Source organism: Pseudophryne corroboree, chromosome 4, assembly GCF_028390025.1.
Source record: "Pseudophryne corroboree isolate aPseCor3 chromosome 4, aPseCor3.hap2, whole genome shotgun sequence".
Classification (NCBI taxonomy): domain Eukaryota; kingdom Metazoa; phylum Chordata; class Amphibia; order Anura; family Myobatrachidae; genus Pseudophryne; species Pseudophryne corroboree.
Window position 1 is genome coordinate 922,443,706 of NC_086447.1, and position 14,183 is coordinate 922,457,888.

At 43.8% G+C, this 14,183-nt stretch overlaps 1 protein-coding gene across 1 annotated transcript in view; it reads left to right on the forward strand.

Annotated features, from left to right (window-relative positions):
* The window catches only part of LOC134911032 (calpain-8-like), a 254,013-nt gene that overhangs the window by 36,985 nt on the left and 202,845 nt on the right, over positions 1-14,183 (forward strand). Inside the window, exons 4-5 of the mRNA XM_063919425.1 lie at positions 7,794-7,927; positions 12,857-13,029. Coding sequence (XP_063775495.1) covers positions 7,794-7,927; positions 12,857-13,029 — 307 coding nt within the window. The remainder of the gene's footprint in view (positions 1-7,793; positions 7,928-12,856; positions 13,030-14,183) is intronic.

Here is a 14,183-nt window from a genome sequence, read left to right on the forward strand (position 1 = left end):
GAAGTGTATGTTGTGAATGGACATGGTTTGCTGCTGTACTATTTAAGCAATGGTGTCCGGTAACTGAATTTATGCATGGCGGACTTGGCTGGCCGCCGGGTGTTGCACTTATTATACTTCTGACGTCTTATGGCTGGGCTTAAAGTGTTATCGTGGAATGTGAGAGGGCTCAATGATAAAGTTAAGAGGTCCCTGGTACTCCGACAGATTAAAAATTATGCCGCTGATATTGTCTGCCTTATGGAAACACGCTTGGTGGGGAGTAAGATTCTTTCATTGAAAAGGCCATGGGTGGGATGGGCGTACCATTCCATGCATACTTCTGCCTCTCGTGGAGTTTCAGTCCTTATTAGGCGGATCGTCCCCTTCGTGCTGGAGTCTATACAAACGGATCCATGGGGGAGATATGTGTTTTTGAAATGTAGACTATTTTATGTCCCTGTCCTCCTTATAGCTGTTTATGTGCCCCCTCCCTACTCTCCTGATGTTCTTAAGAAGGCTGCTGGGTTCATGGCCTCATCCCCCTGGATGTCTGTTATTTGCCTCGGGGATTTCAATAATGTGCTAGATGCGGCGATGGACAGGCTCTCTATATCTCCATCTGCTGCATGTCCTGGGAGATCCGCTTTTGCAAATGTGGTGTCGGGGTTGGGCCTGGTCGATCCTTGGAGATTGAGACACCCGTCTCTTAAACAATACTCCTGTTTCTCTCACTCTCATTCTTCGTTCTCCAGGATTGACCTGGCCCTCCTCTCGAGCGACATGGTTCCCCGGGTTAGTAGTATTAGATATGAGACTAGGGGTATATCAGATCACTCCCCTTTGACCTTTACTTTAGACTTTAACTGTTCTAGGGGCCAAGCTGTATGTAAATTTAATCCATTTTGGCTCGTTCACATGGGGGACGGCTCTGACCTGGTGGCCGCATGGCGGGAATTCTTTGTATTGAACAGTGCCGAAAAGCTATCTCTAATCTATGGGACACGTTTAAGGCCTTTCTGCGGGGGAGTTTGATTAAACTGGTATCTAGTTTGAAGTTCTTCTATAGGCGACGGGAGGCGGAGTTGGAGGCCCAGTGTCGCTGCAGAATTACAATACTTACAAGATTCTTTAAACAGTTCTAAGCTAGCCTGGTTATCCGCTCAGAGGGAATGGAAGGATTACCTAATGGAGAAGACTCAGCATAGACTCCTTTTCTCATCCCATACTTTTTACGCTACTGGTGATAGGCCGGGGACATACCTGGCCTCTTTGGCCCGGGGTGATAAACCTACTAGTGTTGTGGTTGAGATTGTGAACTCTGATGGTGTTTCCCTGACTCAGACTCCACAAATGGCGGCTGAATTTGTATCCTATTATAGCCGCTTGTATGAATCTAAACTGGATTGTACTCCGTCGCAACTGAACGATTATTTAGACAATGTTTGTTTCCCCACCTTATCCAGCGAGGCTTGTGACTTTTTGGAGGCACCTATCTCATCCGATTAAATTATGGGCGCTATTAAGGCCTCCCTAGTGGTAAAGCCTCGGGCTTGGATGGCATACCTTCTGAGGTCTATGGGCACCACCTGGATTTCTTTGTCCCTCGTCTACTTGAGTTGTATGGCCAGATCTTTGCACAGGAGTCTCTCCCCCCGTCTATGGCGGAGGCAGTGATTGTGGTTCTCCCTAAACCTGACATGGATCTTAGGAGAGTTGAGTCCTATCGCCCTATATCCCTCTTACCCACTGATATTAAAATTTTGGCTAAAGTGCTGGCTGGCAGATTAAATACAGTTATTTCTCACATTATACACCCAGATCAGACGGAATTTATGCCCAATAAATCGACCTCCATTAACCTTAGACGTCTGTTTACCCATCTACAAATCCCCCGCAAGGACCCCTCCTCCTCCATAGTCGTTTCGTTGGATGCCGCTAAGGCTTTTGATTCTGTGGAGTGGGCTTATTTGTGGGAAGTTATGCGTAGATTTGGTATAGGCCCAAACCTCATTAAATATGTTCGATTGATGTATTCCTCTCCTTCGGCGAGGGTGGCGGTTAATGGTTTCGTATCTCATTCTTTTCCCCTATCTAGAGGTACATGACAGGTTTGCCCACTGTCCCCTACTCTGTTTGCTATGGCCATTGAACCCCTTGCGTGCCTCCTGAGGGCGGACGTGGGGATCTCTGGCTTTAAGGTGGGTGCGCGTGAGGACAGGGTGGCCTTATACGCCGATGACGTTTTGCTGTTTGTGGATCGCTATTCTGAGTCTATGCCTAGGATTTTGGAAATTATTATTGGGTTCGGGCGATACTCTGGGCTCCTGATTAATTGGGAGAAATCCTTTATTATCCCACTTCGGGGCGAAGTGCCTGCCTCCCCGTTGCTGGCTCTTCCGCTGCGGTGGGTGGACTCCTTCAAATATCTGGGCATTTGGGTGTCTAATGATCCTCAAAAATTCTCCTCCCTAAATATTACTCCACAAATAACGTATCTCCGTAGTCGGGTGAAGGCATGGGGAAAGCTACCTTTAATGGTCACGGGGAGGATTAATATGGTAAAAATGGTCTTCCAGCCCAAACTTCTATATGTTTTGCAGCACTCTCCCGTTTATATTCCGCAGAAGATTTTTAAACAAATAAATGGGTTGCTTTCCTCCCTGGTGTGGGCTAGTAAGCGGGCACGTTTGAGATTGGATACCCTGACCAGGTCACGGGAAATGGGGGGTTTGGCTCTCCCCAACTTCCGTTTTTATTATTATGCGGCGCAACTGACGCATGTCTGGGAGTGGGTTAACGACCTCGATGCCCTGGCTTTGCATTCGCTGATTCTGCACCATGACTACCCTGGGGTCTCCCCATTACAGCTACTCCTTTGTGGTAGCGTCAAAATGTCTACATTGCCACTAATGAAACAATCCATCCTAATATGGAAATTGGTGCACTCTGTGATGCGTGGTCACGGTGTTGATCCTGATACCCCACTGGATAATGCTCACGGGTTGCCGGAACTGTGTCAACTTCAAGTTCGGGAGGTTTGGGGTAACTGGGGAGTGCACTCTTTAGGACATTTATATAGTGATGGGACCCTTACCTCATTCCAACAACTTCAACGGACGCATAATGTCCCCTCAGGGTTCTTCTTTCGATTCCTTCAGCTGAGACACGCTTTGGCTGCCCAGTTTCCGAATGGCCCTCCGGTCCTCGTTGATTCCCCGGTCAAATTAATGTTGCAGACGCTGGACTCGGGACACCTAGTTTCTAGGATATATGGTCGTATTCTCCAGATGCATCATACTGACCCTCTAACTTCTCTTTGGGGTAGGTGGGAGTCAGATGTGGGTATGTTATCAGTTGATGCATGGAATACTGCTATGGTAGCCCATCGGATCTCCACTTCCTCTGTTAGATACCAGCAAATACAATTATATATTCTGCATAGAGTGTATATGACCCCGGTGAGGTTAGCACATATTGGGGGGTCTCATAGCTCACGGTGCCCTAAGTGTGGAGCCACGGGTGCCGACTTCTGGCATCTACTTTGGTTGTGCCCTAGCGTGTCTCAGTTCTGGACGGCTGTTATACGTACCATAAGTAATACATGTATTCCCTCTTCCATATGTATGCCTGCGCTGTGTACACTGCTGATTGTGGACGAGGAGGCTTTAGATCCGCATGGCAGGCGATATGTCATCAATTTATGTGCCTTAGCTAGGGTCTGTATAGCCCGGATGTGGCTGGCGGGTGAGGCCCCGGCACCTAAGGCTTGGATATCCCTGGTCAACGAAACTGTTGCACATGAAAAAATTGTGTTCCTGGCTAGGAAGGTGAAGAGGAAACTGTTTACAATATGGGGCAGGTGGATGGATTCTAAATATTTTAAGGATAAATAAAGTCTAGATTTGTATTTCTCTCCTTATTTTATTCTGGGATGTTTTGGGGGTGGATACCCTCGCGGCCGGCCTTGCTGTGTTGCATTGCGATATACTGTGCTTACTCTGCTATGCTTATGCTTATATTGGAAGTGATATGTTTGGGTTGTGTTACTCCCAGACGCCGACACTTTGCGACTGTGTGATTTATGAGACATTATATCCGCTTGATGTACCATGTGCCTTAGTTATGTACAGCTGTTTATGTGCATATTGTGTATGTATATAGTTTTAAGTTTGTTTTTTTGTGTGAATTGTTGATGTAAAATTGAAAACTCAAATACAAACTATTGAATTTAAAAAATAAAAATCCCGACACCAATTGACCGATGGTCAAAATCCCGACATGGTCAAAATCCCGACATGGACAAAATACCATCATTTAAAATGCCGACAAGGTCAAAATACCAACATGTAAAATGCAGACAGGTCAAAATACTGACATGAGGTTTTCATGATTTTTTTCATTGAAACCGACTTGTTCATACTTTACCATCCCAGTGGACCTGGAGGGGGAATATAATAGTGTGCCGAGCCCAGCGAGGCACCGTGCCCGAAGCATGGCGAGCGCAACGAGCCATGCGAGGGGACGCGGTACACTTTATATGGTGTCCATGTTGACTTATGTCGACATACACACACACAAAAACGCATGTCGGTATTTTAGCCTGTCGGCATTTTACATGACGGTATTTTGACCTTGACGGTATTTTAAATGTCGGTATTTTGTCCATGTCGGGATTTTGACCTTGTCGGGATTTTGACCATCGGTCAATTGGTGTCGGGATTTTGAACGTCGGGATTTTGATTGGAGGTATTTCATACCGATCCCGTATCAACAGTATTATATACTTATGAACGTAAAAAAAAGTTCAAAACGGGTCTTTGTCAACGTATACATAGTCTTTGCGTTCTCACATGAAGTAAAAAAAAGGAGAGAGAGATGGAAACAGTGTTTCAGTAATAATCCAAATGGAGATCACATATATAAAATTCAGTGAACCAAGAGGATGGCAATCACTTTGAAATATGGGTGGTGAGGATCTCAGTCCAACGTTCATGGGTTCACCTTGGTGTATAGTAGTATATTGATGCTCACACTTTGCTTCCATAGCATAAGGTGATGAAATACACATAGAGGTTTCTTTCATACTCGTGCTCAATCAGACCGTAAAAGGCTCTACTCAAATGTTGTTATTACAAAGAGTGCTCACATGTATGCTTACATATGCTGGAGTGATTCAATGCATGTAAAGGTTTCTTTTTAGTCCTCCTCCATTCTCTGTTGTCTCTCGTTTTTGCTCGTAGTTACACCACAAAGAAATAATACAACACCAGCATTAGTTCTAACTCTTAGAAGTACCCAATTTTTCTTTTTAGGAGTAACGTCCCTTAATCCATGGGGCGTGCAATTGAAAATCTACAGATTCACCTTTTGTGTTCAAAGAGAGTGGTAAGTAGCTCACATGTATGCGTACATGTGGGTAAGTGGTAATATATACATAAAGGTATCTTTAATTTTCATATGTGGATATCACTCAAGTGGATAAATAACACCGAAGAATTCCATGCAATTGCTCACTTGTGTGTTTACTTGGATATACTCGTTCTATGCATATAAAGGTTTCTTTCACAATATGATCCTCATCATCCGATCATATGAGATTTCACTCGATATTAAGCACAAACATGGACCATTGTCAACAACATTTTTCCATGTAATTTATTCCAAATAGCCAAAAAAAAAACATTAAAAATTGTAAGAAATGTCCATAAAAATGTACAGTATATCATAATATAAAACTATTCCAACTGGACCTCCACACCCACTGCGGTGGTTGGAATGCAGTGGCCTAATGGTATAGACAAATATAAATAAGAATTAAAAAGAAAATAAAACCAGGGATTTCTCACCATATAGATCACTGCAACAGTGGGTTGTGTTGTCACTAGGTCTCTTTAACTCCACACCAGCACGTTTCGACCATATGTATGGTCTTTCTTAAGGTAAATGGGGGAGAGTCACATATATCACCTTATATACCCTCTAATGGGGCTGGCCCTCTTTTAGGGCGGTGCTATCAATTACCTTATTAATTCAACAGAGTTCCCATTGCTTGTGCTAAAGCTTATGACACAGGCTGCCCATTTGGCATTTCATGATTACACATTGAAGTAAAGCAGAGAGTACAAATATATACTTATTAAACACATGAAAATCTAAATAGTTTTGTTTCGAGTTCCATGCGTGGAACGCAAGAAACATCTGTCGGTTTCCTGATCTTTCGATTGGAGCGTTATGGAGTAATGTGATAAATCACATGATGAGATGCTTTCAATTGTTGATAAATGGCACAAGCGCTGCGCAGTCTGAGGTCTGTGCGTGCCACCGCATTCCAATGGGCGGACACACATCCTGTTTGGCCGCACTTCCGGTATTAGGTGGATGAGGAATCCCAGAAATTATGGGTTCCATACTGTAATGGTGGTGCGTTCCAGCACTAAACATGAACTTAATACCATTGATGATAACATACATGTGATATCCACATATGAAAATTAAAGATACCTTTATGTATATATTACCACTTACCCACATGTAAGTATACATGTGAGCTGCTTACAGTTCTCTTTGAACATGAAGGGTGAATCTGTAGATTTAAATTGCATGCCCCATGGATTAAGGGACGTTACTCCTAAATAGAAAATTTGGGTAGTTCTAAGAGTTAGAACTAATGCTGGTGTTGTATTATTTCTTTGTGGTGTAACTACGAGCAAAAATGAGAGACAACAGAGAATGGAGGAGGAATAAAAAGAAACCTTTATATGCATTAAATACCTCCAGCATATGTAAGCATACATGTGAGCACTCTTTGTAATAACAACATTTGAGTCAAGACGCTTTTACGGTCTGATTGAGCACAAGTATGAAAGAAGCCTCTATGTGTATTTCATCACCTTATTTCAGAGGTTCCCAAACGTGGTCCTCAAGGCACCCCAAAAGTCCAGGATTTAGGTATATCCATGGCTCAGCACAGATGGTTAAATCAAATTGACTGAGGAGCTAATAAGTCACCTGTGGCCAAGCATGGATACATTTGAAACCTGGACCGTTGGGGTGCCTTGAGGACCGCGTTTGGGAACCTCTGCCTTATGTTATGTAAGCAAAGTGTGAGCATCAGTATACTACTATACACCAAGGTGGACCCATAAACTTTGGACTGAGATCCCCACCACCCATATTTTGAAGTGATTGCCATCTTCTTGGTTCATCAAATTTTATATATGTGATCTCCATTTGGATTATTACTGAAACACTGTTTCCATCTCTATCTCTCCTTTTTTCACTACGTGTGAGAACGCAAAGACCCGTTTTGGACTTTTACATTCATAAGTATATAATACTGTTGATATACAGTATGTCACCAAGTTACATTCTGTTATTAGTTACTTTTATCTAAGCGCCGCGGAGGGTGTTAAACATATATTTTTGTTGAGCCAATCACAAGTGTCGGCACACGTTATCCTCATCCTCCTTATCTGCGGCTGCCCTTAATCCCCTGCAAACAGTATGGCTGTCTCAAGTGTAACATAAGTCTTTTTCCAGGTCTGCGAACTTACTTGATACCCAGGGTACATTAGGATGCCCCAGCATCACCCTATCACACCCATGCAGGGGGAGGCAGTTGTTAATGGGCAGTTCATTCAACTCTGTGTGGGTACATGTGTGCACAGGGCTGCGGGAATGCTCAGTGATACAGTATATGCCGCGCTGATTCTGCACCAGCTGCGCAATGTGTGGCTCCCTAGAGACACAATACTCTTGATAACTTGTATGTTCTGAAGTCTGTATAATAAGGTGCCCCCTGCTTCTCCCAGTTCTGGCAGTATGGAGAATGGGTGGATGTGGTTGTGGACGATCGCTTGCCCACCAAGAAAGGAAAACTGAACTTTGTGACATCTTCAGCTTCTAACGAATTCTGGAGCGCCCTTCTGGAAAAGGCCTATGCCAAGTAAGTAAGAGCCTCCTGTGTCTCACACCTAGAACACAATGCATAACAAACCGGATCCGATGGAGCAGGCCTACCTGCACCAGTCTCTGTACATACTGTACGTAAATAGAATCCAGAATCAGATGAATTGGGAGCTGATTGTGTCTTTATAAAGTCTCAGAACCTAAGCCGCAGCCAGAGTGGATGTTTAGCTGACGCAAAACCATATGCTACATCATAGTAAGATCAACGCGTTTCCTGTAACAGCGCTTTTCTGACTCCACAATTATGTGCAAGTGAAGAACATCTTCGCAATTATAATGTATGATTTTTTTTTTTTACTGTTTTGTTGTTGGGATATACATTCTCTTGGGATCCCAGACTTACTTATTATAGCCCAAACATGGATGAAACCTCCCAGATAACATGGTGGCCCATCTGCCGAGCCCCGTGATTCTGCCACCCATGCTTTTCAGGGACCCACACCACCTCTCAGAGGGGTGGCTGAGATGTGCACGTCCCTGAAAAGCATGGGTGGCAGAATCACAGGGCTCAGAAGATGGGCCACCATGTTATCCAGGTGGTTTCATCCATGATTGGGGTGTAAGGAAGCATGGGATCCTTTGGGACTTGCAATAAGGCCTCCACTTTCTGGCTATAACAGAAACAGGACTCACACAATCAGACACAGCCTCCTGTGCACACTCCTTCAGGCCTGGCAACACTAAAGGAGCTGGAATTTGAATATTACTGTCCAAATTTGTCACATACCCATCTCTACCACAGGTTCCATCACCCACATTCACATCATATGAAGTACATTCTATCAGGATTTTCTCCCCTTCCCTGCTGCGTGTTGCAGCTATCTATCTTCCACCTGGGCACCCCAAGCAAGTTCTGGAACATTTTTATGCCTGGTTTCCTCACTATTTATACTCTGTCATCCCCCACATCATTATGATTTCAATATCTCTATTGACAGTCCACAATCTCCTCATGCCTTCAAACTTCTCTCTCTAACCTCCTCTCTTGGCCTCTCCCAATGTGTTGACTCCTCTACTCATCAGGAGTAGCATTGCCCTGTTCTTCTGTTCACCTGCCTATGCTCAGTTTATGAAGTCACAAACACTCCTTTCCCTCTCTCAGAGCACAAACTTATCACCTTTATGCTCTCCTCCATTATTCAAACTTAATGTTACTGAAGTCTACAAAGCCTCCTCAAATGCTCTGAAATATTAATGCTATTAATTTTCAACAACTATCCACTTCTCTGCAACAACTATCTCTCGATGAAGTCGCTCCAGCTACCTGTCTCACTCCATCCACATAGACTTAGATGTCAACAGTGGCACTCTAAATAAACAAGAGGACACCTACTAAAACTCTCACGTAAAGTAGAACGTCAGTGGCGTAAGTATCATACTCCAAGTGGCTTCCTCACATATAAGACTATCTACTGTATTATCTACTATCCACTCTATTTGTAATGCTCTGGCCACTGCCAAACAAATTAATTTCCAATCTCTCATCTCTGCTCAAGCCTCTAACCCCAAGTGACTTTTTAATACATTTAAGGGCTTAATTCAGACCTGACTGCTGTTGTGCAAATTCGCAAGATGACGATTATAGATCAACTGCGCATGCGTACGGATCGTAATGCGCATGAGCAAGGCCAAACTGCAAAATAAATCAGCTTATTTTTTGATCGCTAGGCCTACGCAGATTGATTGACAGGAAGCGGACGTTTTGGGGTGGTAACTAGCCATTTTCTGGAAGTGTCTGGAAAAACACAGGTGTTCCCAAGCGTTTTCAGGGAGGGTGTGTGATGTCCGCTCCGGTCCCGATCAGCCTGTTTCTATCGCAATGTAGGAGTAAGTCCTGGGCTACGCACAGACTGGAAAAAACATTTGATGGTGAGTGAGTTGAGAATGGATTTGCAGCTGACCAGCGTTTGCAAAGCTTTTTGCAAGGTGTACGCAGACTTGCTCAGGGCGGATTTTCACTCTGTCTGGACGGATACTATCTGAGCGATCAGGTCTGAATTAGGCCCTAAATCACTTATCGCTCCCTCACCAAACCCGCCAGCTACTATCAGTGTCCAAGATGTTGATTGCTATTTTAAGGACAAGATTGATAAGAGCTGAAATTAAATGATATACTCTTCATCAGCCAGCGACTTGCTCAATTTCATGCTTGAACCCTCTGGTACCTTCTCTTCATCTGATCCCACAAATGAAGATGAAGTATCTAAGCTCTTCTCATCCTCCCGCTCTATTACCTCTCCTCTTGATCCTGTACCCTCACAATCCAGTATAGCTCTGTCTCCTGGGCTTATCCCAACCTTAACTAAAATTTGGAATCTCTCCCTCTCCAGGTATCTTTCTATCAATGTTCAAGCATGCAAAATGTTGACACTAACTTTCTCTCAAACTATTGTCCCATCTCTGAGCTCCCATGCCCTTCAAAGATACTTGATAGTCTTGTCTACTCTTGCCTCACACAATTTCTTAACTCACACAACTTATTGGACCCACTTCAGTCAGGCTTTCACTCCCAACACTCCACAGAGACATCACTGATTAAGGTAGTGAATGATTTGGTCACGGCTAAGTCAAAAGACCATTAATCACATTCTTCTAGATCTCTCTGCTGCACAAACATTACAATCCCTAGGTCTTCAGGACATAGGTAAGATGTGAACAAAAAAAAGAGATATCTGATTGCACTCTCAGTGTTCCCTTCTCTGGATCTTTCTGCTACATGTGACACTGGTGACTTTCTCCCCATCCAAGCACTATATCTCTAGGTCTTCAGGACACATACATTTCTTGATTCTCACCCTACTTATATCACTGCCTGCTCCAAGAAATTACAGATTTGGTTTGGGTCTCATTGGACCTGGGCCAATAGGGGATTCCCTCATACCATCAGTAACCGCCTGTTAGTGACTCCACCCACTGTGCACTGGGTGGGTATTTTGCTTCAACCACCAGGTCCTACCACATGCACCTGAAACTTCTGATTTTCACTCAGGCTCCTAACACTGGCACCTGATCCCGCTTGCTGATATGTGTGCATAGACATGCTGCTGCCACTCCCACTGGTTGGTGTCAGCTTGTTCCCACTGGTTACTCTCCATGGACCAGGCACTGCACGGTAGCTGGCAAAGGGTGGAGCTTGAAGACACTGGACTCAAGCCAAAACAGCTGGAGAGTGGGACTGCATTTGTCGCACTCCTGTAGGTTGAAGGATAAAAGGCATTCATCTTGAAGGCACAATGTTTATTGTTCAAAAAGTCTTAAAAGACTCTTCCCCTTTGAAAATATTGCATAGAGAGTACAACATACAGTTGTTCACAGCAGTACACTTCTTGTATCACAGAAGGTATATAGCAAGGCTTGCAGGCCTCCTTTTTATCCTCATCCAACACTCAATAACGCAGGGGGTAGTTCTGGCTGTAGTTTTTATCCAATCAAGTTAAGTGCATGAGTCTTGCAAATTTTGAAAACAATTCATGTAAGAAAATTTTTGGGGGGTTTCAATATTTTTTTCTAAGTCACAATGCTTTGGTTTACATTAACAAAGTCGCAGTGGGGTACAGCGCACACATTGTACAAACAAAAAAATGTTATTATTTTTTTTGTTTTTCTGCTATCTTTTCAATATGTTTTTTCAAAATGACAACTCATGCAGTGGGGAGTCACAATAAGTTAACATGTAGAAAGTTGCAGTGGGGTACAGCGCACACAGATTGTTCAAACAAAAGAACATTTTTTAATATATTTTTTTGTAATATTTTTTTCCAAAGCAACAACTCAAGCAGTGGGGAGTCACAACACTTTGTTTAACATGAACAAAGTTGCGGTGAGGTACTGTACAGTGCACACAGATTGTACAAAACAAAAGAACAATTTTTTTTATTTATGAATTTTTTTTCTCAATATTTTTTTCCAAACGACAACTCAAGCAGCGGGGAGTCACAACCCTTTGGTTTACATGTACAAAGTTGCAGTGGGGTACAGCGCACACAGATTGTACAAACACAAGAACAATTTTTTTATTTAGGATTTTTTTTCCCCCTCAATATTTTTTCCAAACGACAACTCAAGCAGCGGGGAGTCACAACCCTTTGGTTTACATGTACAAAGTTGCAGTGGGGTACAGCGCACACAGATTGTACAAACACAAGAACAATTTTTTTATTTAGGATTTTTTTTCCCCCTCAATATTTTTTCCAAACGACAACTCAAGCAGCGGGGAGTCACAACCCTTTGGTTTACATGTACAAAGTTGCAGTGGGGTACAGCGCACACAGATTGTACAAACACAAGAACAATTTTTTTATTTAGGATTTTTTTCCCCCCTCAATATTTTTTCCAAACGACAACTCAAGTAGTGGGGAGTCACAACGCTTTGGTTTACATGTACAAAGTTGCAGTGGGGTACAGCGCACACAGATTGTACAACCCTTGTTGAGATTCTCACCATTAGTATGCTGCTGTCATTCTTCTGATCGGAAGCATCACAACTGCCGGTCATGCATACTGATCTCTACTGAACAATACAATACTATACCTTTTTTATTGATCTGTAGGTCCTACTCCACATACTGTACTGTGACAGTGGTGTTAAGTTGTTCTGATGCTAGGAATAACTTGCTCTGCTGTTCTTTGGATAACAATCCTCCATGGCCGTCTTCTTTTCATCTAAGGCAGACCATTTAATGTATCTTTTATCTACTTCACCTCAATGCCTGTTTCCCTATAGACTAGAGTGTAAGCTTGCGAGCAGGGCCTTCTTACCTCTACGTCTGTTTGTTATTACACAGTTTTGTTTTATCACTTTTGTTTCCAATTGTAAAGTGCAACAGAATTTGCTGCGCTACAGAAGAAACGTAATAAATAAAATTTTCATTACACCCCTGACGCTAGAATGTGCACTTCCCCACAGGATCAATGGCTCATATGAAGCTCTGAAGGGCGGGAGGTCAATAGAGGCTTTGGAGGATTTCACTGGTGGCGTTGGTGAAGCATATAAATGTGCAACTGCGCCTAAGGATCTGTTCCAGATCATCCACAAAGCGCTGACGGTGGGGTCCTTCGTCACCTGCAGCACAGTGAGTAGCTTCATTTCCCCCGTAATGTCTAAATTGTTTATGGTTTCTCCAGATATTACATGCAATGGATAAAAGCTGGTGAGTAAAATCTTCCAGGTCACGTTCATTTAATAAATCTAAGGCTGGCATGTCCAAACTGCGGCCCTCCAGCTGTTGGGAAACTACACATCCCAGCATGCCCTGACACAGTTTTGCTGTCAGAGAATGCTAAAGCTGTGTCAGGGCATGCTGGGATGTGTAGTTTCTCAACAGCTGGAGGGCCGCAGTTTGGACATGCCTGATCTAAGGTTTGCTTTGGTGACTACACCACTACACCATTGTCGTCGTCCCCCCTTCCTTCCCAGCTTCAACCCCAATTACAGATCAGGTTCAGAATACTTTGTAATCAGACACTCGTTTAGAGGGGAAGAAGCAGTGGCGGAACTAGTGCTGGTGCAGCTGGTGCACCGCAGTAATGGAGCCCATGGCTGACGGCATTATAATTAGTCAGACTGACTCATTTTCACTGCCCAGCAGTGAAAATTATGTCCGGCCAGAGGAAAGGAGCAGAGTTGCGGAAGCCGGGAGGAGATGGGAAGGGAAGGGAGGGGAGGGGGAGTGCGTCGGCGTAATCAGTAGTCCAAACGAAGAGTGATAACAATGATTACTCATCGTCCTTTATGCCGGCGATGTAGCTTCAGTATTTATCAATGATAGATAGCCACAGTGAATGCTGGGAATGAAGAGGGAGGCCGGACGGGAGCTGTCGGGAGCTGCGCTCACACTGAGGAGCCTACCCTATGGCCGTTGAATGCGAAGACAAGCCTGGACTTCCTTGCAGTGGCAGTTGCAGAGCAGTCCATTGTTCAAATAGGGGATCCACATCAACTGCCACCATTAACACTGTCAAACATCGCTGAGTGTGGCCCCCCTATTTGAATAAAGGACTGCTCTAAAACAGCCACCGGCAAGGAAGTGCAGCATTATGGTTCAGTAGATTTTGTGATGAGTCAGTGGTATTTGCTATATATATTGATGGAGCTGGGCTCATTAGCTCCGTCTGGTCACTAAAGAAATATCCTTCAAGTATCAAGTCACCTCTTTGCAGCAAAGGCCAACGCGTTGGGAGAACACTTAAATGAAACAACCGCACAGGATATGTCTCACAAGTATTCTGCTTTA